Source organism: Erythrolamprus reginae, chromosome 1 (assembly GCF_031021105.1).
Source record: "Erythrolamprus reginae isolate rEryReg1 chromosome 1, rEryReg1.hap1, whole genome shotgun sequence".
Classification (NCBI taxonomy): Eukaryota; Metazoa; Chordata; class Lepidosauria; order Squamata; family Dipsadidae; genus Erythrolamprus; species Erythrolamprus reginae.
The window spans coordinates 81,712,317-81,737,724 of record NC_091950.1 but is presented as its reverse complement, the minus strand read 5'-3'; the positions used below and the strand labels follow the sequence as shown (position 1 = coordinate 81,737,724).

General features: G+C 38.3%; 1 protein-coding gene across 3 annotated transcripts in view; it reads right to left on the bottom strand.

The window, feature by feature from the left end:
• RYR3 (ryanodine receptor 3) overlaps nucleotides 1-25,408 on the bottom strand; it is a 285,326-nt gene that overhangs the window by 147,109 nt on the left and 112,809 nt on the right. For 2 of the 3 annotated variants that reach the window (XM_070756567.1, XM_070756561.1), the window contains exons 32-44: nucleotides 24,986-25,212; nucleotides 22,122-22,923; nucleotides 19,668-19,868; nucleotides 18,691-18,793; nucleotides 17,914-18,051; nucleotides 14,102-14,375; nucleotides 13,127-13,241; nucleotides 10,094-10,223; nucleotides 8,772-8,875; nucleotides 7,644-7,779; nucleotides 6,022-6,202; nucleotides 3,593-3,600; nucleotides 2,746-2,849 (exon numbers count right to left, since the gene is read on the bottom strand). In XM_070756567.1, the coding sequence (XP_070612668.1) occupies nucleotides 2,746-2,849; nucleotides 3,593-3,600; nucleotides 6,022-6,202; nucleotides 7,644-7,779; nucleotides 8,772-8,875; nucleotides 10,094-10,223; nucleotides 13,127-13,241; nucleotides 14,102-14,375; nucleotides 17,914-18,051; nucleotides 18,691-18,793; nucleotides 19,668-19,868; nucleotides 22,122-22,923; nucleotides 24,986-25,212 (2,523 nt within the window). Of the gene's footprint in view, nucleotides 1-2,745; nucleotides 2,855-3,592; nucleotides 3,601-6,021; nucleotides 6,203-7,643; nucleotides 7,780-8,771; nucleotides 8,876-10,093; nucleotides 10,224-13,126; nucleotides 13,242-14,101; nucleotides 14,376-17,913; nucleotides 18,052-18,690; nucleotides 18,794-19,667; nucleotides 19,869-22,121; nucleotides 22,924-24,985; nucleotides 25,213-25,408 lie in introns of all 3 variants that reach the window. The other variant, XM_070756554.1, reaches the window with a different exon arrangement.

Here is a 25,408-nt window from a genome sequence, read left to right as displayed (position 1 = left end):
TCAGCGAAAAACGTGTTAAAGTCCTCGGCACTACTCTGCAAGGGCTCCCCAACTCCCCCCTGATTAAGAAGGGAGCGGGTCACCCTAAACAGAGCGGCCGGGCGGGATTCCGCTGATGCAATCAAGGCGGCATGGTACGCGCATCTTGCCGCCTTGAGCGCCACTTTGTAAGTCTTAATAAAAGCTCTTACAAGTGTTCGATCAGATTCAGACCTACTCTTCCTCCATCGCTTCTCTAGACGTCTCTTCTGGCGTTTCAACTCCCGGAGCTCCTCGTTGAACCATGGAGCTCTACGGGGTCTAGCGCCACGGAGAGGTCGCAAAGGCGCAATCCGGTCAAGAGCCTCTGCTGCAGCCTCGTTCCAGGCTTTCGCAAGAGACTCTGCCGAACTGTGGACAAGTGCCTCTGGAATAACCCCAAGCGCCGTCTGAAAGCCCTCTGGGTCCATCAGGCGTCTGGGGCGGAACATCTTAATTGGTTCCGCCTCCCTGCGGGGAAGGATTGGAGCCAGGAAGTCAAGCCGTAGTAGAAAATGGTCTGACCATGACAAAGGCACTGCTTCTAAGCCCCTTAGTCTCAGACCATTACTCAATTGCTCGGAAAGGAATACCATGTCGGGTGCGTGCCCCCCTTCATGAGTCGGACCCTGTACTACTTGAGTCAGGTCCATGGCTGTCATGGTGGCCATGAACTCCTGTGCCAGCCCAGAGGTTTCGCCGAGTGACGGCAGGTTGAAGTCCCCCAAGACAATAAGTCTTGGGAACTCCACCGCCAACCCGGCTACCTCCTCGAGTAGCACAGGCAGGGCTTTTGACACGCAGCTGGGAGGCAGGTACGTGAGAAATAAGCCCACCTGAACCCCTAAGTCCAACTTCATCAAGAGTGACTCGCAACCCGCAATTTCCGGAGCAATGAGTCCACATAGGCAAAGGCTCTCCCTGGCTATAATAGCCACTCCTCCCCCCCTTCCCTGGGGTCGAGGTTGATGCCATATCTGAAACCCAGCTGGGCAGATTTCAGAGAGAGGAACACCTCCCTCTGGGCCCAGCCAGGTTTCAGTAATACATGCCAGGTCGGCCTCCTCATCCAGGATCAGATCCCGGATGAGGAGAGCTTTATTTACCACCGACCTGGCATTAAGCAGCAGCAACCTGAGCCCAGGGCCAGAGTTACACTCATCACCAGTACCCAAGATTGGGCTCACGGAGCCAGAACAAGGGATCGTTATTAAGCAACGGTCCCTCGTTCCCCTGGAACGGCTAACTCCGCGGCCCCCGCCATATCTGCCTCTCCCCAGCAACACAGGAATATTCTGACCCTCTGTCTCCCCAGAGATTAGTGCCCCCTCCCCTCCCGCCTCTCCGGCGTCAGGTGGGCAAAGTCTATCATTCATACTGCTTCCATTTATCACATTCATACCATAATCCCACCCGCCCCAACCATTGCATTCATACCAATCATTCGTCCCATATTTACCCCAATCATCCATTAATTACAAAACCCCCTAGTGATATTAAAATGAATTAAATTAGTAATAATTAAAATACTAATAATATATATCACAATATAAAATAGGAATAAAAAGTTCATAAATTAATAGTTAATAATATAAAATCAGAGCTTAGCTATTAATTAAAGTTGGTAAAGTGCAAAGTTCTAAAGTGCTAAAAATATAGGAATAATTAAAAATCAACTATCCATCAAGCCAGCAATACTGACACCAGTTCTTAAAGGTGAGTTCTGGGGGGGAAAAGAATTGATCAGGGGAAAAATGTTGTTGAGGGAGAAATCTTGGCATATTGTTGTTAAGTTTTTGGTGCCAGCCACTGCCACTGGCTGGCACTCTCAGGTCTTTCTCTGGGTTCTCAGTCACTTCCTCTCCTTTGCTCTTACAATGCTTCCAGGTCTCCAGACCCTCTGCAGTCTTATGAGGTCTTAATAGAAACTCCATGTGGGCTCAGTGGGGCGAGCTTCAGGCACAGCCTCAGTCTCAGTTCCTCTTTCCTCCTTCCTCTTTCTTTCCTCTTTCTTTCCTCTCCTTCCTCCCACTAGTTCATTCCTCCATAGTCCCTCCGGCGCCGGGTGCTCCCACCATACAGCTCCTTGGCGTCTCGGGTCTATGCAGTGGGGGGAGGGCAATTTCAGATGTCGCCCCTCTTTCTCCCCTCTCTCCTTTCCTCTCGGTGCACGCTCTCTCCTCCCATCAGCTGTCCTTCCTTGCACACTCGAGACCCCTCCAGGGGACCATCAGCTTCAGGAGACCTCCTCCAAAAAAGACTTCCCCCGGAGTCTGGGTCGTCCAAGCCAGTTGTTTCTTGGTTTGCTCCCTCTCCCTCTCCCTAGCCGTCACGGTCCTCCACTCTTCCCTTCTCCGACTCACCCGACTCACTCTCGGCAGCGCGGCTCAGTTGTAAATAGTTGTAAATAGTTGTAAATAGCGGCCGCCATTCCTCCGTGTCTCCGCCAACCCGACTCCAGGCGTGTTCGTGGCCAAACTGCTCGCCACCGCCACGAACACCGCCGAATCTAGGATTTCTGGAAACGGGGACACTTCGCCTCCCCAGAACTTCAAAGCAGTTGCTGACTCAACGGGGGGGTTCCTATATTTTCTTTGATGTTTAGCCGTAGTCCGGTGGAGCTATATTCCACCCTCCTCCTCCCACCGGAACCGGAACCGGAATCACCTTTGGTGATTTAGCAAATGCATGTGTTAAATTTCCTACAGAAAAAATAAGACTACTTACATGGAGTTCTGGTGCACAGCGGCCAAGCAAATCAATCAGTGCTGAATAGAAAGACATTATTGCATTGCCCATGTGGACTATCTCTTCCTCTTCCTCATCTTCTTCTAGACTAGTGAAAAGAAATTATGTTGCCACAAATAAATATTGAGGTTATTTAGAAAATTCAAAAGTACTGTTATGTTTTTAAGCAATTTGTTTTCTTTAATGTAAGCAGTTCAACTAATTTGCTACCTTATATTGTATACTTCTCATAGGCCAACTGATATTACTGCTATGCTTCATATACTGATAAATTTTTAGGAGGAATTAATTTAGTCGTCTGGTATAGACATATTTTTTCTAAAAGTAATTCAATTCAGTGAAGCAGTGTAGGTGACGCACCAGTGCTTGGAGGCTGTTAGGATCTGAATGGGTGTCAACAGGCTCAAGCTCAAACCTGACAAGACGGAGTGGCTGTGGGTTTTGCCTCCCAGGGACAATTCCATCTGTCCTTCAATCACCCGGGGGGGGGGACTTTTGACCCCCTCAGAGAGGGTCCGCAGCTTGGGAATCCTCCTTGACCCACAACTGAGGCTAGAACAATATCTCTCAGCTTTGGTGAGGGGGACGTTTGCACAGGTCTGCCTGGTGCACCAGTTGCGGCCCTATCTGGACAGAGAATTTCTTCTCATAGTCACTCATGCCCTCATCACCTCACGGCTTGATTATTGCAATGCTCTCTACACAGGGCTACCTTTAAAGAATGTTCGGAGATTGCAGCTAGTCCAAAATGCAGCCGTGTGAGTAGTTATGGGACTACCGAGGTATACCCATGTATCAGCATCACTCCATGAGCTGCATTGGCTACCAATAGATCTCCGAACGCAATTTAAAGTGTTGATTATTATGTATAAAGCACTACATGGCTTAGGACCAGACTACTTACGGGACTGTCTCCTGATTCATATATCCCAGCGGCCAGTCAGATCCCACAGAGTTGGCCTTCTCCAGGTCCCGTCAGCCAAGCCATGTTGCCTGGTGGGGCCTAGGGCCTTCTTTGTGGCAGCTCTGGTCTTTGGAACCAACTCCTCCCAGAGATTAGCACTGCCCGCACCCTCCCGGCCTTTCAAAAGGTTTTAAAAACACACCTTTGCCGGCAGGCTTGGGGCTGTCGAATACTGACACTCTGCTCCAGCCAAATAGTATGAATGTGATGGGATGAAGTCGGTTGAATGGTTTTAAATGTTTTGGGCTTTTAAGATGAGGTTTTAAATGTTTGGATTTTTGAATGTAGCTTTTATGGTTGGATTTTATAAGTGTCTATTTTATATTATTTTTATGCTGTAAGCCGTCCTGAGTTCCCTAGACAAGGGTGGCCTAGAAATCCAAATAAATAAATAAAATATATATATACATACATGTGTACTGAATTCTCAATAGCCTTTAAAAGGAAGAGGTAGAGAAAGAAGGAAAATATTGTGGAAAGGACTGGTATACAATCAATGCTATTTTTAATTTTTCTCTTTCCATTATAAGTTTACTCTAAATCACCTTTACTCTCCCAGCTGCTTTTTGCAGCTAATTTACATAATTATAATACATGTTTCAGATATTATAACAGTACATGGTGAAGATAATTTATGTGGGGAAGTAGCAGGTATAAAAGAAGAGAATGTACTCTAATTGATTTTCATACTAATATATCCTTTCTCTAAGCAACTTTTCTTTAAAAAACACAGCTGCCTGCTTTTAGATTTTTGTCAAACTAGTTTAATTACTTTTAGTTAGATTACAAAGAAAATCTTTTTCAATAATAGAAAAAAGGAAAATGTTAGCTTTCTCCCTCTCTGATTAACCAAAATGAGAGAGACAGTAGCATAGCAGAAACAGAGTGCTTCAAGTCCTATTAACCAGAAGTGGGTTCTTTCTGGTTAAGATTGGTTCACCTGAACTGGTAGCAACCTGCTAGAGATGTCATGAGGACATCGCGGACCCAGTTTGGTCGGTCCATGGACACCACCATATTTTTTTTAATAACTTTTTTTGTTTTTGAAAAAAAAGGGGGGAATTTTTTTTCTGGATTTTCTTCTTCTTCTGGCTGAATTTCCAGCACAGCACATGCTGGAAATTCAGCTTTTGTTTTCAGCTTTTTTTTTTTTGCATTTTTAATAATTTTTTTGGCACTGTGCATATGTACACGGGCAAAGTGTGCACGTAGCCACACAGCACAAGAAGAGGCGAACTGGCAGCGAGGTAAGTTAGAACCACCCCTGTTATTAACCCTTATAGATATTGCATTGCATTTCTTGTATAATACAGGAGATTTTTAAAAATTCTACATAAAATATCAGTTGTTTGACATCGTTATCAGTGCAGGAATTCAAATATTATTTACATCATATTTTTAATTATTCTCCCATATCAGGCAACTAACTAAAGCACTGTAACGATAAGAAAAAAGTGCTCACCCATTTGCAAAGATGTAAAAATGACTCTGGCAAAAAGAAACAAAGATAGCGCCAGGTACCCAGTAATAAGTGCCTTGGCTGCAATCCCAAAACATCTGGAGCACCATATGAAAACTATTGGCATTAAAAAAATTGTCCTCAGTAAGTTGCAAAAGGCAGTCTTACTTGGAAAAGTTTACATTCTGCAACAGTAGCTCTAACATCATCCAACAATGTCTGCCTATCTCAGCTCCTTAAAAAGGACTCAACAGGTAGATTAAAAATGTTAAATTTAGTCTAATCTGATGGACAGTTCAATCAACCATAACTGAAAATGCATATGCATTATTTTATACACTAGAATTTATGCTTTTGTGCTTTTATGCTTTTCATTTCTTTCTGGCTTTTGAAGAAACCTTAAATTTTATGGATAATTCGAGATACGCTATGAATAAAGATTAGCAAACTATAACTAAAGTAATCTTGCATAATTATCGCTGCAGTTATATTTGTTAAAATTTATCTCAACAATATATTCAGCTACATAAGACAAATGAGTGGGTGAAAACACTGAAGAAATGCATTCTGGCTTCATCTTGGTATTGCCAGAATTACCGCTAAACCAGATGTTTAGATTCTGAATTACAAAAAAAAAAAGATTAGTAGAAAGACATATTTTGAAAGGATGAAAGCTGCCAAATCATACTCTTGCCACGGCTGAAAAACATTCTTGTTTGAAATCCTATGGAGCAGCTGGCACTAATAATGTACTTCTGGCATTTCTATTTAAGAAATGCCAGAAGATTACTTTTTATCCTTGTTTGTTGTCCTTATGATAATATTAACTTACAATTTTCTCTTACAACCCTGAGAAGTAAGATCTAGAGCTGGGTTCTCAGAAATTTTAATTGCTTCTTGCATCGCGGCTAACAGACCGTTTCCTCCTTCTCCTCTGAGAGCAGGGCCAAAACACTCAGGACGTCGAATAAGAAGCTTAACAAGAACACAGGCATTTTCTTCAACACTTTCACCTGGAAACACAAAAACATAGAACACAGTCATCTAAACAAAATATAAATACAAATACAAAAGACCCAGGTGAAAATGATATTTGTCTTCAAATTTTTGCCCATATAACTGCATTATTAAACTCTTGAGATATTTGCATGTACAGTGATACCTCGTCCTACAAACGCCTCGCCATACAAACTTTTTGAGATACAAACCCAGAGTTTAAGATTTTTTTGCGTCTTCTTACAAACTATTTTCACCTTACAAACCCACCGCCGCCGCTGGGATGCCCCACCTCCGGACTTCCGTTGCCAGCGAAGCACCCATTTTTGCACTGCTGGGATTCCCCTGAGGCTCCCCTCCATGGGAAACCCCACCTCCGGACTTCTGTGTTTTTGTGATGCTGCAGGGGAATCCCAGCAGCACAAAAACAGGTGCTTCACTGGCAACAGAAGTTTGGAGGTGGGGTTTCCCAGTGAGGAGAGCCTCAGTAAAATCGCAGCATTGCAAAAACACAGAGGTCCGGAGGTGGGATTTCGAGGACTTCGGTGTTTTTGCGATGCTGCGATTTCACTGATACTTGTAGGTGACCGATCTAGGAATCTCCCTTCAGGAGTCAGAGGTTTAGTCTTCTAGACCGTTAGGCACCTGTGTGCTTGCAAACAAACTGCACCATTACAGTCCAGAGGACACTGTAATCATTTTACACCCACCTAACCTTTATATGATTGCTATCTGAACTTAAATGCTCTATTATCTAATTGGCCAAACGTTATTCTTCTGTGCCATGTATATATTTATATACATGATGCAATGAAATGGATTCTAATTTGTAAAAGTATATGCCTTATAGAATAAATTAATCTCTAGAGTCTGTGGCCCATATCCGGCCAACAGCATGCTTAGATCTAGCCTGCAGGGACACCCTGGAAACAGTGAAGAACCAGCCTGCAGTGCCTCTGCCAGTGAAAACAGAACTCAGGGGGGTCATGCATGGCCCTCATAGACTCCGTTTTCACTGGGAGAGAGTTACAGGAGGCCATTGCAACCAGAAACAGAGCTTGGGAGCCCGTTTTCACTATCATAGCGCTCAGGCCACTACAGGTGCCCCCGACATTAGTGATATAAACTTGGCCATGGCCCTGGCCACACACACATACAACTTCCATGAGGTCAAACACAACCTGAATGCGGCCCTCAATGAATGAGTTTGATACCCCTGCTTCAGAGCAACAGACGTTTTTACTATTCGGTTGCAAATGTTTCTCTATAACCTGATGTTATACACTATTAAAACAGTTTCCGCTCTCACTCTGCTATTCAGGGATACGTCAGAAAATTAAATCTCAGCGGTATAGTCCTAACTCATGTCAATTCAATATTTATGCTTCAATGCATTGGGCGTTTAAATTAAATTTAAACAGAAAACTGTAATATGAATAAAATAAATAAATAAGTTACCATTAACAAAGACAGCAAATCTTAAGAATGAGAGATAACGTTCACCCTCTATGGGATTCCAACCAATATCAGGATATCCGGCTGCTAAAAGCATTTGGCAGCTCTGAAGACCGCAGCCTGCCAAGTAGGTTACAACCTGTTCAATACAAACATGAATATCATTTTGGTCTTTGTTCTAAGAAATCAAAATCAAAGTGAGCTGAAACAACATATATGCTACATGAGACTAGAGGGAAATGCATGAACAAACATGTATTTTAAGCTTCCATAAAATGTAAAGAACATAAGAAACCAATTTCTCTGGAGATAATCATTTTAAGTGATAAGCAAGAAGATTGTTTTCAGAAGAAACTGATTTTTACAAATTTATTAGCAAGCATAAAAATAATTACAGCCATGGGGACAAAAAAGGAGTTCGTAACAAGAACTGAGAAAAATATGAGTAGACAGGAAGGACTGAATTCAAATAAAGTCTTTCTTCTTTCCTACAAAGTGACTGGGACTGACAGGAAAAAAAAATCTATGGATGAACCAAGGGATCGGTTAAGGACAGTCACAAACACAGAATCCCTGATCAAATGCTTGAGAGCATCTCCAGGATCAATTTAGCTCCCTTTGTTACCTAGACTCAACAAATCCTGTGAGCCTCCTACCATTTCCCCTCAGGGTCCATATTGATTCTTCATAATATAATATAAATTAGGAAATTAAACATAACTGCAATTAGAAGACCATACTTGAGTGACAATAGCCATAAATAATATACTACACATAAATAATATACTAAGTAAATATACTAATATACCACATGATTCTTGACAAATGCATCTTTTTCTTTTATGTACGCTGAGAGCATATGCACCAAGACTTGTGTGTCCAATCACACTTGGCCAAAAAATTCTATTCTATTCTATTCTAATCTAATCTATCCTATTCTAAGTAAAAACTAAGCCCCATTATGTAAGAGGAAAAGCTGCTATGAATCAACAGCTAGAAAACTCACTTCTTTGTGTCACAACACTGATGAGTTACCTATTCTGCAAGAAAGACAACTAAGATCAGAGAACATAAAGATTGTATAGCAAGTTATGATAAAATGAAAAATTGGACAAGACGTTGAATAATTACTTTTTCTAAGTCTGGCTCCTCCAATGCAAGGGCAAGCTCATTATTGTCCATTACTGAAGCAGCTGCTACGTCTAATGGAGTAGACCCTCTCATAGAGGGAGAAGCTGGAGGAAAAAGGTATGATAATGCATAAAATATCAGGAATGTAATTACATGCATTTTGCAGCAGAGGGCAGCAGTTACTTTACAGTTAGCTAAAGTTTAAACATTTATGGGTTTTTTCATGGTTTAGGGAGAGAATTCACTGATTGCTGATTGTTGTGACTGTTAGTTTGCTTTCAGTTCAGCATTTTGTGGCTTAATTAGTGGAGATAATTCATCAACCTTCACTTTTCTGGTTTGTTCGTAATTGTTTTATTGTAAAAAATTATAACAAAATAATAAAGCAAAGTCATAACATACTTTGCATACTTAGGTATAAAATATCAGTGGTCAAACACAGTGAATGTTGTGTGCTCATCAAAATAGCATGATACTTCTGGGTGCAAGCAGAAACGCTACCTGGTACTTTCCCACCCCATACAATTATTGGTGTGCATAGATTGTGTCACTCACTACATGTCACATGAAGGTGTTTACTGGGAACTAAGAATAAACAGCAAATACTCTCTTATGAAATGTTATGAAATAATCTCCACTTTCTGAAATACACGTGATTTTTTCCCCCAGGATACACAAACTCAGAACTTTTTAAAAAAGAGTAACTAAACAGCTATTTTAGGGCTAGAGCTAGAGCTATTGTGGTTCATAGAATATCGTTGTAGTTATGGAATAATAAATGACCTATCCAAGCAGGTCAGTTTAAACCTAAAATGAGAAAAATGGGTGTTCCAAAATGTGAAATAAATATAAACTTCAAAGAATTCTATGAGTCTTCTTTTCAGATTGCTTTTTGACCAATACTGTATGTATTAGTATTTTCATAGAATAATAGTTTAGTAACATTAAAATACCAATATAATATCCCAAATGTTGACCAGATTGCAACACACTTGAGATGCCTTATCTTTCATATGCAAGGTTTTAACCTTGAATAGTCACTTTAAAACAACTTTACAAATGTGTCTGATTTAGTCCCATTTAATGTGGTGAACACAATAGGATTACACTCTATGTCTTATATGATTTGTAAAAAAGCTTTAGAGGGTTTATAATTCTTTAACCTACAGCACAACATAAAAACCAATTAGCGTACATAAATAAAAAGAGTATCAATGTACAAAATAAGTTAAATTAGGATTTAACTTATTGTAAGCAGGCTACAAACTAAAGTGTTGATATACCAAATTAGGTCAAATAACTATTAAAATTAAGTAGCATACCAAGTCCAACACTGCTGTTTTCAAGTAAGTAGCTTAAATGCTCAAACATGGCTTTTTGGTTTTGGCGACTGATCCGGCAAAAATAGCAAAGAAACCGACAACAACTTGCTACCATTTTAGGAAAAGCAATCTGCAGAAGAAAAATACTGTTAAATAATCTTTTACATTTTATGTTTAAATACTCATACAAAATGTTTTGCATCAATTACTTTGATAATATTAATGGAAAATCTGCAAAAATCAGGGGACCACTCAGGCTTGCCAACAGTATTCTCAGCAATGATTCTGCCAAGGGCCACAAGTGTCTCCTCTGTTCAGTGGCAAATCAGGCCATAAACTTCAAGAATGTTTGTGGAATCCTTTTAGTAACATTGCAGTTCTTTGGTTACATGAATTTAAGTATGTTACTTTGCTGGCTGAATGAATGATTTGCAGGGAATATTTATGCAAAGTCACTATGCTTTTTCTTCTCTTTTGTATCTCATGGTTTTAATTTATTTGGATTAACTTTTCTTTGGTTGTGATATCATCATACCATTTAGCTCACCAAAAACAAGTGAAGGTTATATATAGTATACATATTTACATGTAAAGTTATGATAAACTTAATTATTAAATCCGTAGCTTTCAAGTCCTCACAATTACATACAAATAGAATTTAATAAATTAATTAATTAATTAAAATATGAATCTTGGGATTACTGGCTTGGGTTTTTTCCCCCCTAAGGAAAATTAGAAAGATGAATTAGAATTATCATTCTTTTTTACTGTTAAAAATCAAAATATTAGAGCATTTACTCTAACTTTGGTCCAGATGCCTTTATTTTCATAAGCTATAATATTTGTATCATTGGTATAAACAATTACTGGAACTCTCAAAGAAGTATATATCATGTGACCTTATTATATACTCTGGAGGTACAACATGCTTTTTTTCATACTTTGCCCTATAAATAGCATAATGTAATGATTAAAGTGCTGGATTTGGACTAAAAACCCAGGTTCAAGATTCTTCTATTCAACAACAAAATCATGAGTTGACTTTGGAGAAGTCATCTCTCTATCCAAATATTTATGAGAAATTCAAAATATTTCTACATTATTATGCATGTAGTAACAGAAGTGAAAACCAAGCAATTTCTATCTAATACTAAAAGCATTTGCATTATGGAGGGCATGTCTGGGTCAATACTCTAAGCCATTAGCAATTTTTTTCCCTGACATCTTAAAACATTAGTCATTTGCATTTTTGAAAAAAAAATGCCACAATCATTCAAGTGTCAAATTGCAGAGCACCACAGTAATCATTAAACCTCCTAAAGTATCTGCATTAAAATTACTTTAGAATTCAGCAGCTTGAATAAAAATAAATGGTACTCTGTTGCACCAAATCTTGTTGACAGCAGGCAATTATTTTATGAGGATTTTTTCTTGCTAACTTTAGCACTGTATCATCTGATTGCGTCTGAGAAAAGAATTAACATGTGAATATGTCTTATTTTTTCCTTAGTGAAAAAGTATCATTTCCTCCCATTTTTGTTATCTGCATTAAATTAAAATCATTTCATTTTTTAACAATATATATATTACGTTTGTATACATTGCAGAATTTGTGATATTCAGTCAATGATCTTAAACTTAAGTAATTAGCTTTGCAGTGGAACATAGTGTCACATGTTAGAAAAATATAGCAGAAATCTTGTGGTTTTGTTTCTATTTTCAGATTTAGTCATGGGAAAGTCATGGGGAATTATTTTCAAACTAAGCGTTTGAAGAACAAAACATGTAATCTATTACTATCAAACTTACTCCAATAATCACAAAGGCATAAAGAGGAAAGTATGCTATGTACACTAGGTTTTAACAGATTATAGATGCAATCTAATGATGAAATACATTTCATTTTATAATATTGTTTTTATTAATTGTATATGGGATAAAACTGAACAAATTACAGATTATAGTGTATACAAACAAGCAAACAGCCATTCGTAAATTAAAGCAAACTAAAACACACAGATTAATAACAGCACCAGTTCTCACTCTAAATGGAATGTACAGTGTTCCCTCGATTTTTGCGGGGGATGCGTTCCGAGACCGCCCGCAAAAGTCGGATTTTTGCGAAGTAGAGATGCGGAAGTAAATACACTATTTTTGGCTATGTACAGTGTCACAAGCGTTCCCTTAACACTTTAAACCCCTAAATTACAATTTACCATTCCCTTAGCAACCATTTAGATTATTACTCACCATGTGTATTTATTAAAGTTTATTTAAAAAAAATATTTATTAAAGGCGGACGAAAGTTTAGAGATGACATATGACGTCATCGGGCAGGAAAAACCGTGGTATAGGGGGGAAAATGCAAAGTATTTTTAATTAATATTTTTGAAAAACCGTGGTATAGGCTTTTCGTGAAGTTCGAACCCTCAAAAATCGAGGGAACACTGTATTTTATTTCTTCAGTGAAACTTTTTCATAAGCTTCTATTTGAACTGAAAAGACTGTTATTGTCTTAAGAGAACTGTACCTTACTATATCTAAATATTGCATATGTTTATAATCTCCCTATTGTAAGTAGTTTTCTCCTATTTGTGTCAGAAATGAATCGACAATTGTCTGTTATGCTGTGGTCCCTTGAGTGATTGTTGGCTTACCTGTATATATATACATCCATTCAATTCATGCCACTTTGAATTCAATCAATAGGTTCACTTTATTACATCATCATCATCCTCTTTTAACAACCCCGTAATCCCATGTGGGGTGCAATCTGGGAAACTGAATAGAGCTTAGTATTTACTGGTTGGATGCCCTTCCTGTCACCAATGTAGAGTTTTATTCAGCAGATATATTCTTAGTGTCTCCCACTACCTAGGATTAAAATCACAGCCCCCTGATTGTGAGGTGAGAGCTCCACCTCTAGGCCACCATACCACTTGTTTTCCTTTATTACATATCTGCATAGTGCATTTTTTCTAGGACTTCTTACTTATAGTAAACACAAAACACCACAAATATCAGTGAAATTACCTGAGATTTGTCTCCTCCAAGCACATTTACCATTACTTCCATAACTGTCTCATGCATTCCCAGGACTCTCATGAGATTAGGATGCTGATAAAATACTTTGTTGTTCATTATATCTCTGAATGAGAGGGGAAAAAGAAAGGCAGTTATTTATTTTACAACAGAACCATTTTAGTTCCACAATTCAAACCTATTAGAAATAATATTAGAATACATTCTAATTCTAAGGGAGTAACAGAAATTACAAGTTTAGTGCCATAAAAAGACAACTTTGTTGAGGTCATGGTCAATAATAAGTGACAAGGTTTGCACAGATAAATTCTATTCAATCTAAATCAGACTGTTAAAACAGGAAAAGAATTTAAGATTAAATCTTGAATTACATTAATTATGTGGTTTGGGTTTTGTTTTACTTGTTTTGTTCCCATTTTTAATAAGAAACAGGACTCTCAGAAAGAAAGGGATTAAACTACTCTCTTAAATTCATTCCTTAAAATTGCACATGTGTATGTGAGTTCTAAAAGGAAGTAGAGAAAAAAGAAATAAAGCACACACAATATTTGAGAAATGAAAGAGGTTACTAGTTCTGACCAATTGTGAAATAGTACTAATATAATGTGTCTCAAGTCAGTGTTGACTTTTAAAAATCACATAGCAGGACAATCTGTCCCCATCTTAATCCTTCAGGTTTTCATAGGACGGCATACACTAACTGCAATAGGAAAACAAGGAGGTTACTTGCCTGTTATAACATTAATAGGTTGTTATTTGATCAATAGAGGTGGTTTGAAAAAAAATCTTGCACCTTAAGCCCTGGAGGATGTTTGCCAAAGAAAGTTCTGCACCAACAACTATCTGAACAGTCTTGTAACTGAACCAATCAGGTTGAAAAATGGGCATACAATACCTCTTAACTAAGAATCAATAAAGCCAAATGTTCTAACTGTATTTTAAGGCATTAAAGAATTTATTTCTTACCCTAGGCCATTAATCATTAGCAATTCTTCTTCTTTTCCCATCCTGACACTGAGCAGCGAACGGATTTGCCCCAGTGCTGCTAATAAGTTGATTGCATCTTGCACCGAGGCAGCACTTATAGTATAAGATTTCCTCAGTGCTTGCAGCAGCTCACCAATGCTATCGTACTGCCTTCGAAGTAAGTTAAACATAATGCGAACTAATTCCGGATCTTGGATCTGATCTTCCTGTGCCCAGCGAACCATAGTTTGAGATATCAGCTCTTTCAGAGAAACTGTGATAGAACGGGAAAGGTAGAGAAAAAGATAAAATACAAATTACTCTTGACATAAAAGCTTGTCAAAAGCTTGTTGCAATTAAGGAATCTGAAATTTTAATTAGTAATTGTTACTAAAAGAGTTTAGGAGTTAGAATGTTATCTTGGGCAGGAACAGCTGGTAGTCACAGCTCTGCCAATTATGCAATGACCTTATGTAGATAAATTGCATCACTTTCAGGCTAACAATGTGTATACATGCTGTTATCTGCCTTTTTTTATCCATGAATGAGGGAAGACGTCAATGATTACTCTTTTTGCAATAAAGGGCACACAAGTAACTATTACTAATATAGGGGATACTTCTGTTCATGAAATGTGAATGCCCTTCATGCAATTCCTATAGACATTGAAGCCACATGCTCATATCTTCTGTGTTTCCTAATATATGGCTTTTGATGGCAATAAATCAAACATCATTTCCACTGGTTGTCACTTCAGTATCACTTTATTCTCTCCCCACCAGCACCAAAAAAATATCTGCCACTGAATTCATAGATTTATAGAACCGTATTGGAGAATGAATAGCTAACATAAAAAATAGAATTTTCACCTACTTTAGTCAAAGATATAGTCCCAAGGTTTACTAAAATTTTACAGTTCTACTAGGAATTGAAAGAAAGGTGGATCATGCAATATTCATAGATAAAATCCCCAAAGAGAGAGACATAGGCAAGAGCAAAATCTGTTTATGATTTATGACGGCAAGATAAACTGTTCAGTGGAATTTAAACCATTTATTGAGCCAGCTGTCTTTTATACATGGGACTTCAGGAGCACAATAGCACTAGTTTTCAAATATCTAAAGCATGGAGAAGCAATCATGGTGTGCAATGCATATAGGACTACCCATGGGAATCGTCATTTAAAGATGAAGAAAATTTTGAATAGTAACATGATTATATCTGCTATACAGATAACAATGAAATAGAAATCTTGAAAGAGACAATATCTGAATTCTTAAGTCCAAGACGTTCAAGGAGTTCCCAGAAACTTTATTTCCCCATTTCAGAAAATGGGACAAAACATTCCAGATATCTTTAAAAAAAGCAAACCTTCAAAACATCGATAAGTATAACATACCTAAATTTGAGGTCGTAGTATACTGAGGCCCCAGCCAAGTAGTTGGATCCCTTCTCCCTCTTCCCTTTCTTAGCCTTTCTTTCTTTCTTTCTTTCTTTCTTTCTTTCTTTCTTTCTTTCTTTCTCCCCCTTTTCCTTATTCCCCATTTTCTTATTTTCTGTTATTTTCAATGTGATATATATATATAATTAAGTCAAGATAAATAGTATGTATTATTAATGTGTGCTTTTTTCTGTCCTTTTAATGTATAAATTTAATAAAGACTATTTTTTTTAAAAAACAGCCCAAAAATAACCACTTTCTACATTCTGGGATATCTGGGTGAGGATTAGTGAGCTAACAAGTCTCAAAATTCCATACTTAAAGCACAATTGGGAGTTTTTTTAAATGCCTTAAAGTAATTTATTGATTATTTTCAGGCTGTTGCATAAAGGAAAGGAACTTTCCTTAAGGAATTCTTCCAGTTTATGAAGAATGCTACTGTAAATCACTTACTGTATTTTTCAGAGTATAAGATGCACCAGAGTATAAGACACACCTTAGTTTTGGGGGAGGAAAACAAAGGGAAAAGGCCTCAGCTTGCAAACAATTTGCCAAACAGCAAACAGCACAGATGATATGCACTGTTTGCTGTGTATTTCTATGCATGTATACCTGTCCCATAGAAATAGCAAAGAATTGGAGAAATGTATATTATGGCGGTATATTAATCCCAGAAAGTTTTCTTAAATGTAATCACACTAACTCCTCCCAATTATTTAAATAGATGTACTCCACACATGACTACGTCAGGGTTAACTCAGCTGCCTTATCTTAATAGTAATACTTAATACTGAAACAGGACATTTCAGATTATACTTTAAAAGTATAGTACAGTTGCGACCCTATTTGAACCCGGAGGCTCTACGCACAGTTGCTCAAGCCCTCATCACCTCCCATCTTGATTATTGCAATGCACTGTACATGGGGCTACCCTCGAAAAGTGTTCAGAGACTCCAAATGGTCCAGAATGCAGCCGTGCGAGTTGTCATGGGTGCAGCTCAGTACACCCATATAGCACCTATACTCTACAAACTACACTGGCTCCCTATTAGTCTCCGGGCACAATTGTCACCTATAAAGTCCTATATGGCTCAGGGCCAGATCATTTATGGGACCATCTCCTGCCACATGCCTCCCAAAGACCAATTAGAGCACACCAAGTTGGCCTCCTCCAGGTCCAGTCAGCTAAACAATGTAGGTTGGCGGGACCACGGGGGAGGGCCTTCTCTGCTGCTGCCCCGAACTGATGGAATCAACTACCCCTGAGGTCCATACGGCCCCCACCCTGCTGGCTTTTCGTAAGACCACAAAGACCTGGCTATGCCGGCAGCCTGGGGGCCCTAAATCAACCACTAGCTTGTCCATGTATATGAATCAGTATGATTCAATTAAGTCTTAATTAGGATTTTAGTCATTAGTTTGTTTTTTTCATGACTTCTTTTTATTAGTTTAGTTTAGTTTATTAGATTTGTATGCCGCCCCTCTCCGAAGACTCAGGGCGGCTCACAACATAACAGTGATACAATACATTACAAATCCAATAGTAGAAAATTAAATCAATTTATTGTTATTGTTATTTGTAATTTTATACTGTTGTAAGCTGCCCAGAGTCCTTTGTGGGTGGCATAGAAGAATAAACAAACAAACAAACAAAAAACAAAAAAAACACACAATAAAATTGACATGGCTTTCTGGAAGTATTCTCTGCTATTTAAAAAAGATACAATATCACTAGGCCTCTCCAGATCACTTTCACTTTCATTTTAGCACATGGGGCAACTTCAATAAATGTCGGGAGGCAGATAATCAGCGGCTTGTGCTAATCATGCTCTGCTGCTGTTTGATACAAGGAGGTAAATTACTCTTTGTGGGTTGCTGGGTGGGGTTACATTTGGTGTATAACATGCAGCCAAGTTTTCATTCTCTTTTGCAACTTTATTATCTCCTCGAAAATTATCTCATACAATGACTTAAACATCCATGGTAAAATATAAAATTAAACAAGAACATCACAAATAATATCAGTAAAACCATACCAACTAACTAAATTCTTTCTCCAGTAAAAAAATCTTCCTTTCATAAATAAATTGACAGAGAAGAATTGAGATCAACCTGAATCTAATATTAATTTAAGATTCTCATGTGTTTTGGGCTTGTAATTCCATACCTAAAATGGAAGCATGACATATAACGCACAACACTGTTCTAGATTATATAGCTGATTAATTACTTAATTTAAATTCCAGATGTACTGGACTCTAGATTTCTCTTGCCTGTGAGATAGATAGCACTTCTTGTGCATGATTAAGTTATAGTTCAACCAAAGCTGTCATTTAGTTTAAGGAGTACTGCTATGAATTTAATTTCTTACTAGGATATTTTTCTTCTTCTTCTGTTGCATCACTCTTTTCTGTTTTTTGTATTCCTTTTATTTTATATATCAAAGAACATAGCTTTCCAGCCCATGAAATTTTTTCTTCCTCTTCTTTTTCTTCATCTAATGGAATACCTAGTGTGTAACAACAAGAAAAATATTATATTGCAATATTCTAATAATTAAAGAACCAGTTTTATGCATCGCATGCAGTAATTAAACAAGCACAAGGCTGTCAGTGAAAATAAAAAAGGACCAGGAAACTTTATTGCAAAGAACAAAATAAACATCAATGAATGGGATAGGTGAGGCAAATGGTTGAAAGAGGATTTAATCATGCTGTGCTGCATAAATTCCTGACTTTTACAGCCCAGACCAGGTCAATGGACATTAAATTATGTTAGGGAAGTTAATGAGTAACAGCAAGTGTTAGCATCCAACTGACCTTAATTAATCTTGAAAATGTTAAATAGATTGGATTTGATCAGTACGTTGATGGGAGATCACCAATGAGAATACCAACGGCTGAAAAAAAGCTTCCAATTGAATAGCAGTAATAAACCATATCTATACTGCTACCAAGAAAACTACATGGACATATCCACATAATAATAACCAGGAGTTAATCTGAATTTAAGAGATACTTCATTTTTTTCTGGGGAAAAGGATAAATGTTGCAAATAGCTCAGAAGATCTGTAAGTAGTAATCTTTCACAGATAACAAAATTCACGGGAACAATATGACCACTCATCAAAATGAATGCCTCTACCTACCACAATGAATTAGGAGCTTATCATGAAACTCATATAGCTCTTCTCGAATTTCCACTGGACAGGGACAATCTTCCCCCAACTGAAAATTCAGCAACATATTAATCTGAAATGATAACATTAAAATTAGAACTACCATGTTTCTCAGAAAATAAGACCCTGTCTTATATTTTTTTTGAACCTGAAATAAACATTTGGTCTTATTGCCATGCACTCAAAAACCAGATTGGGCTTATCAGGCGGTGTCTTATTTTGAGGGAAACAGGGTAGGGTTTTACTGTATTCATATTTTCACTTTAATTTTTTTCCAATCTATTACAAGAACTTTTTTGTTTTTTGAAAACCCATCAACATCTAAGAGCGAGACCACTAATAATTTTCCCCTTCCTTCCATTTCCTTTTTAATTCAGTCCCAAAAGACACTGGATTGTATTTTTATTCTATTTCCTTCTATCTGGATGCCCAGCATTCATTCATTTATTCATTCATTCATTCATTCATTTATTTATTTGATTTTTATGCCGCCCTTCTCCTTAGACTCAGGGCGGCTTACAACATGTTAGCAATAGCACTTTTTTAACAGAGCTAGGCTATTGCCTCCACAATCCGGGTCCTCAAATACTCAATAGTTTAAGCAGCATTCTAATAATTCTGGATATAGTGTTCTCCAACAATACACAACGTGTCAATAAAATTCAGCAATACAGTTTTCTAAATTCCTAAATTAATTCCCCTTTCATAAATTTCAGAAATTCTGTTAAAAACAAGAAAAAAGTTTGAACGTTTAAAACAACAGCTTTCTTTATTCTAATTTAATATTATTACCAAATAGTGAAAAAATATTGCTAGATACCGCCTTCTGTGCAATCTTTTAATGTGGAAGAGAGTTTTGTAATAGACACAATATTTTAAGATTACTGAAGGTCTTGTCCTTTTCTCTCTGTACTTCTTGCTAGAACAGATGAAGGGTCTTCATCTACCTGCTCTTGAGGAGGAGAGCGAAATTCCTTTGTCTTCCTGGCAGTCAGCGCAGCAGACATATTCAAGGCTTGCATCAGTTCATTGTACCTGTATTTCTGATTATACTGTAACTTCAAGACAAAGGTATCTGCAAATGACACAATAGCTTCCACTCTGTGTTTCAGTTCACAGTCACAGAAGTAATTGAGCAGCTCACACATCTAATAAGAAAGAATAAATGAATTATACTGTTGAAATTCAGAATTTGAACTGTTTGTCTTGTCAGGCAGTTGCTTTAACTTCTAAGCCACAAGTTCTCCTCCCTTATCAACTGAGCTAGGGGAGGGATTAAATGTTTTTCTGTCAAGTTACCTGGTATGCCCAAATATGGGAGGGAGCATACTGCCGCCTTTTACCTTTCAGCCCCATTGCAGTAGAGGCGGAGCAATGACACGGACACAGAGAGCTGGATTTAAAATTGGGTCATTTTATTAATTAAATTAGCATAATTTAACTAAACCTAACAGGGTCAAACCCGCAGGGTCAAACAATTACTTCCGGGGCGGAAATGACATCAGAAAAACTTCCGGGGCAACTATGGGCGTAGCTCCATGCTGATCCAGGTGAAGGGCCCCGCCCTCACCTGGATTCCAGCCATGCACCTGCATGTGGGAGGTCTCGCCATCTAACCCCTACAAGGAGATAGAAATGGGCGGGACCCAAGGACAGGTTCCCCCCAATTGCTCAGATCGAACTAAAGGCACCATGAGCCTTGGAGAGAACCTGTCAATCGTCCCCAAAGATGCCCAACGGAGAACACACAGTTGCTAAACACCACCCAATTTCCGCCCATAACCTGCCTACCCAAATGACCAAAGGTAAGCCAATTTTAGACTAATCGGGGAGCGAAGCACCCCCTAACCATCCATCCGTCACTGCAGTGTGGAATAGGTGAAAAAATGGTCACAGAAAATACCGAGACCGCCAAAAATTCCGATTCGGCCCCCAAAGGGCGACCCACAGTGGCACACTGAAAGATAGGGAGGGCGGGCGGGTGTTCACTTGCTTGTCGTTGGGGCAAAAAGGAGGCCCCAAGCCTGCTCAGCCTCTTTTATAGGGCTGGCAGGCCCCGCCCCAGACGATGTCATCGGCCTGGGCCAATGACACAAGATGGCCGGGATCTTGCAAAATCTCGTGAGATCCCGGCATTTAAAATGGCAGCTGCGCCGAGGGCCATGTCTCCCTGGCCCTGCAGCAAATCCGGGCCGGGGGGTGAGTCACCGGCCGCACATTCCAGGAGCCATCGAAGCTATACACATCATACAGTTCTAAATGGAAATTCAAAATACATCATTATGTGTGAAATGTCAATTTTTTGGTCAATGAAAAAGGACACTCCAAACTGACCTTTCACTAGTGTAAGGAGTTTTCCAGATGAAATAAACATTGTTATATTTCATTCAACAGCATTACTGAATTTATAAATCTCCATTTTTCTAGGATGCACTATTCTGAAAATCTGGGTTTGGCCCTCTTTTCCCAGATATAACCCACTAAACAAACAAGTGATGAGTACAGTGACTGAAAGCCTGATAGCCGCATCTGGATCAATGAAACCATGATCCAAATTGTTTCTTTTTCTTCTTTCTTTCTTGTTAGCTTTTTTTAAAAAATCCTTTTTCTGAAATAAAATGGCACATTTGCAAGTAAAGATTCTAGGGTCTGGATAATACAGCAGATCCAATATCTGTAGTATTTATAATAGTTTAACTTCTGTTTCAGCCTACCTATTGTAACCACACAAATGCTCGTATATCTTTGCACATATTTGCAAAGTCTCATAGCTAGGTATGCCCATGTTTCGCCATCACTCCGCAGTCTGCATTGGCTGCCGATCAATTTCCGGTCACAATTCAAAGTGTTGGTTATGACCTTTAAAGCCCTTCATGGCACTGGACCAGAATATCTCCGAGACCGCCTTCTGCCGCACGAATCCCAGTGACCGATTAGGTCCCACAGAGTGGGCCTTCTCCGGGTCCCGTCAACTAAACAATGTCGGTTGGCGGGCCCCAGGAGAAGAGCCTTCTCTGTGGCGGCCCCGACTCTCTGGAACCAACTCCCCCCAGAGATTAGAACTGCCCCTACTCTCCCTGCCTTCCGTAAACTCCTTAAAACCCACCTTTGCCGTCAGGCATGGGGGAACTGAAACACCTCCCCCGGGCATGTACAATTTATGCATGGTATGTTTGTGTGTGTGTTTGTTAATAAATGGGGTTCTTTTAAAATCTTTTAAAAATTTATTTGGATTTGTCATGATTTGCTGTATCTTGCTGTGAGCCGCCCCGAGTCTGCGGAGAGGGGCAGTATACAAATCTAAATAATAAATAAATAAATAAATATTTCTATTCAATCCAATCTCTCATTTGCTTATTGAAATATCACTAACATAATTGCAGTTATATTAAGGTTATTACCTGAAGTTTAACTGACTCTGGCAATCTTGTTTGCAACAACCCCTTTATTGGGGTTTTAGTTTCCTTAATGGCCTTTTCACCAGCCTCTACTGCTTTTTCTTCTATTTGGGTAACATCTTCTTTCTCTGCTTGTTCCATTACTTCTTCTTTGCTCTCACCAAATACACATGGATCAATGAGAAGCAAAATCTGTTTAACATCATGATCATGAAAAACTCCCATCCTAAGCAAAGTTCCTATAAGTTTCAGAACAGGAACGAACTGGAATTCAACTTTCCCTCCAACAGGGTCTCGTATATGTGCTCCACTGCAGTAGACTGCTTCTGTCAACATGCTTATGGTCTTTGTCTTAAGAATCTCTAGTGGTATCTCTGGACTAGGCTTTTGATGATCCTCATTGGCCAAAATAAAACAAGGGGTAGAGAATTTAAACTTTGGTTTCAAGCATGTGCTAAGTCCAACTCCAGGCAAGCCATGTTTCTTTGATCCATCTGGAAATAATCGGATTTTCCTGGTTTCATCTGTAACAGGAGTGATAAATTCATTGTTCATCATGAGTTTTGCTTCCTTGGAATATTCTAAATGAATGCTAATCAACAAGTCATAGAATCCAGACCTTAAAAGTCCAGGCAAATACCGATTATCTATTGTGTAAAATATCTGGGAAACATCCACATGGCTGCAAAGAACATGAGCTACTCTATTATTACCCAGAGCACAAACAGAACTATATAGCTTTAAAGTATGATAGTGGAACCTCATCAAATCTTCTTGTTCACATAATTCCAAAATGTCAATACACCTGAAATGATACAAAAACAAAACAAACAAAAATAAGTTCAACAGCATGTTTTCTTTTATTAAGTCCATATTGTTAGACAATGTGAGAGAAAAATGTAAAGCTGAACTCTACGAGCCCTGTACAGTCAATTAACTGGAGTGTTGTAGGCAAACTCTGCTCACAGCCTGGAGCTCAATCCCGATGGACCTAGAATTGTTGAGGGCAATATGTTGACTCTGTTAACTGTTTGGAGAGTGCTGTAAAAAACTATAAAGTGGTGTGTAAATGTAAGTGCCTTTGCTATTACTTTCATTCATGCCTTCATACAATCAATCAAAATAAAAAATATGTAATAACCAGTGAAGGGTTTCCGACTCCTGCCACTACTAGTGTGCTCCGTGCACCAGTCTGTGTCTCCAGGGGGTGCACACCCAAGCGAGATTTTGCTTTTGCGCATGTGCAGGAGGAAAATCTCATGAGGGGACATGCACACTCACAAGATTTCAGTGCGTTTTTTTTGTTTCCACGCATGCATGGAAGCAAAAAAACGCTAAAAATTGCCAAAATGTCATGTACCCATAGAAACATAGAAAACTGACGGCAGAAAAAGACCTCATGGTCCATCTAGTCTGCCCTTATACTATTTTCTGTATTTTATCTTAGGATGGATATATGTTTATCCCAGGCATGTTTAAATTCAATTACTGTGGATTTATCTATCACGTTTGCTGGAAGTTTGTTCCAAGGATCTACTACAATATGTCCTCTCATATGATTTTGCTTCCTACGCATGCGCAAAAGTTCCCCCCGTTCCCCCCCCCATCCAGGTAGGAACCCAATACTAGTAACAACTGAAGATGTAAGAGTTCATGTGACTTCCAATTCTTTTAAATTATAAGTAACAAAAATATAATATCATTTGGTTTTCTAATCAAGCAGTGCTTCAATTCTAAATTTTGAAAGAAGTTGGTAAATACTACATATCTGACATTTTAGTTGTAAGGTTTTTGGGGTTTTTTGTATTCATTTCATCAAAATGATTGTATATATAGTTAATTGACTATTAAAAATTATGTGTGAGAAAGTTTTAGGAATAGTAGTAGTAGTAGTAGTAGTAGCAGTAATAGTATAGACCAGAGGTAGGCAAAGTTGGCTCTTCTATGACACGTGGACTTAAACTACCAGAATTCCTGTGCTAGCATGATTGGCTCAGGAATTATGGGAGTTGAAGTCCACAAGTCATAGAAGAGCCAACTTTGCCTACCCCTGGTATAGACCAGTTCAATATGTGCAACAATTATTATGCAACAGTATAACAGCAAGAAAGCCAACATGATTTTGGATGCATCACCAGAAAACTATGTCTAATCATGAGAAATAACCATTAACGGTCATGTTATGGTTAGGTCACATTTGGAATATTATATACAGAATTATACCATATTTTGGAAAGAACCTGGAACAGGCTCATTGGAGAACAACAAGAAACCAAGTCCATGAGTAATACCTGAAGATATAAATGTATTGAGAATGCAGAAGAGAAGACCAAGGAAAGATAAGATAATTACACATGTATAATAGTTGTTACATGTATAATGAAATGGACTTTTTCTCTGTTGAAATTGAGAGAAGGGTGAGGATTTACAGACTGAAATTAAAAGGAGATTCAGGATGAAAATTAGGACAAAATTATTTATTTATTTTATTTATTTATTTATTTATTTATTCATTTTTATTTATTTATTTTGTCCAATACACAATGAGGGTTTTAGTGAGTATATATCAATATACACATAGTAAAATACATGATGAAGGTTATAGAGGAGATACTCATAGTAAAATATATCTAAGAAAGAATAGAAAAGAAGATATAGGAATAGAATATATAGGAATAGAATATATAGAATATATAGAATATAGTAACAGAATATATATCTGCCTAGAATTCCTCCTCATTGGAATAAAGAGCAAATGGCAATTTCTGAAAATGATTTAGAGAATACCTGATCTGAACAGTAGGACTTGTTGACTTATAACTTCCAACTCATACATTCTATTTTTTTTAATATATATATATATATACCTGTTTTCTTCTGGAATATGAAGGGCCATCATTTGCAATGGTTCCATGCATTGCACCAGCAATCCATGGCGGTCACTGACACGATCAGTCTCTACTTTCAGGAAACTGTTTGGCATTCTGCTCCAGACAACAGGTGTGAGTGTTTGAACATCCAGCCGAGGCGGGCACTGAGGAATGGGATTTCTCTCTTCACTTTTAAATATTGCAGCTGATAAGGGCATGGTGTTCTGGAAAATCATACATGGAAATTTAAATTTTTTGAATTGAACCTTTAGAATAATATTTTGTATACATAATGTATTATGTGTGTGTGTTTGTCAAATAAACGTAGAGAGCCAGTTCCATTGATTTTATTCTCAGGAAGTGGGTCAGAAAGAAAAAAATTATCTACACTGTTCCTTTTTCTTCATCCTCATTTGCCAG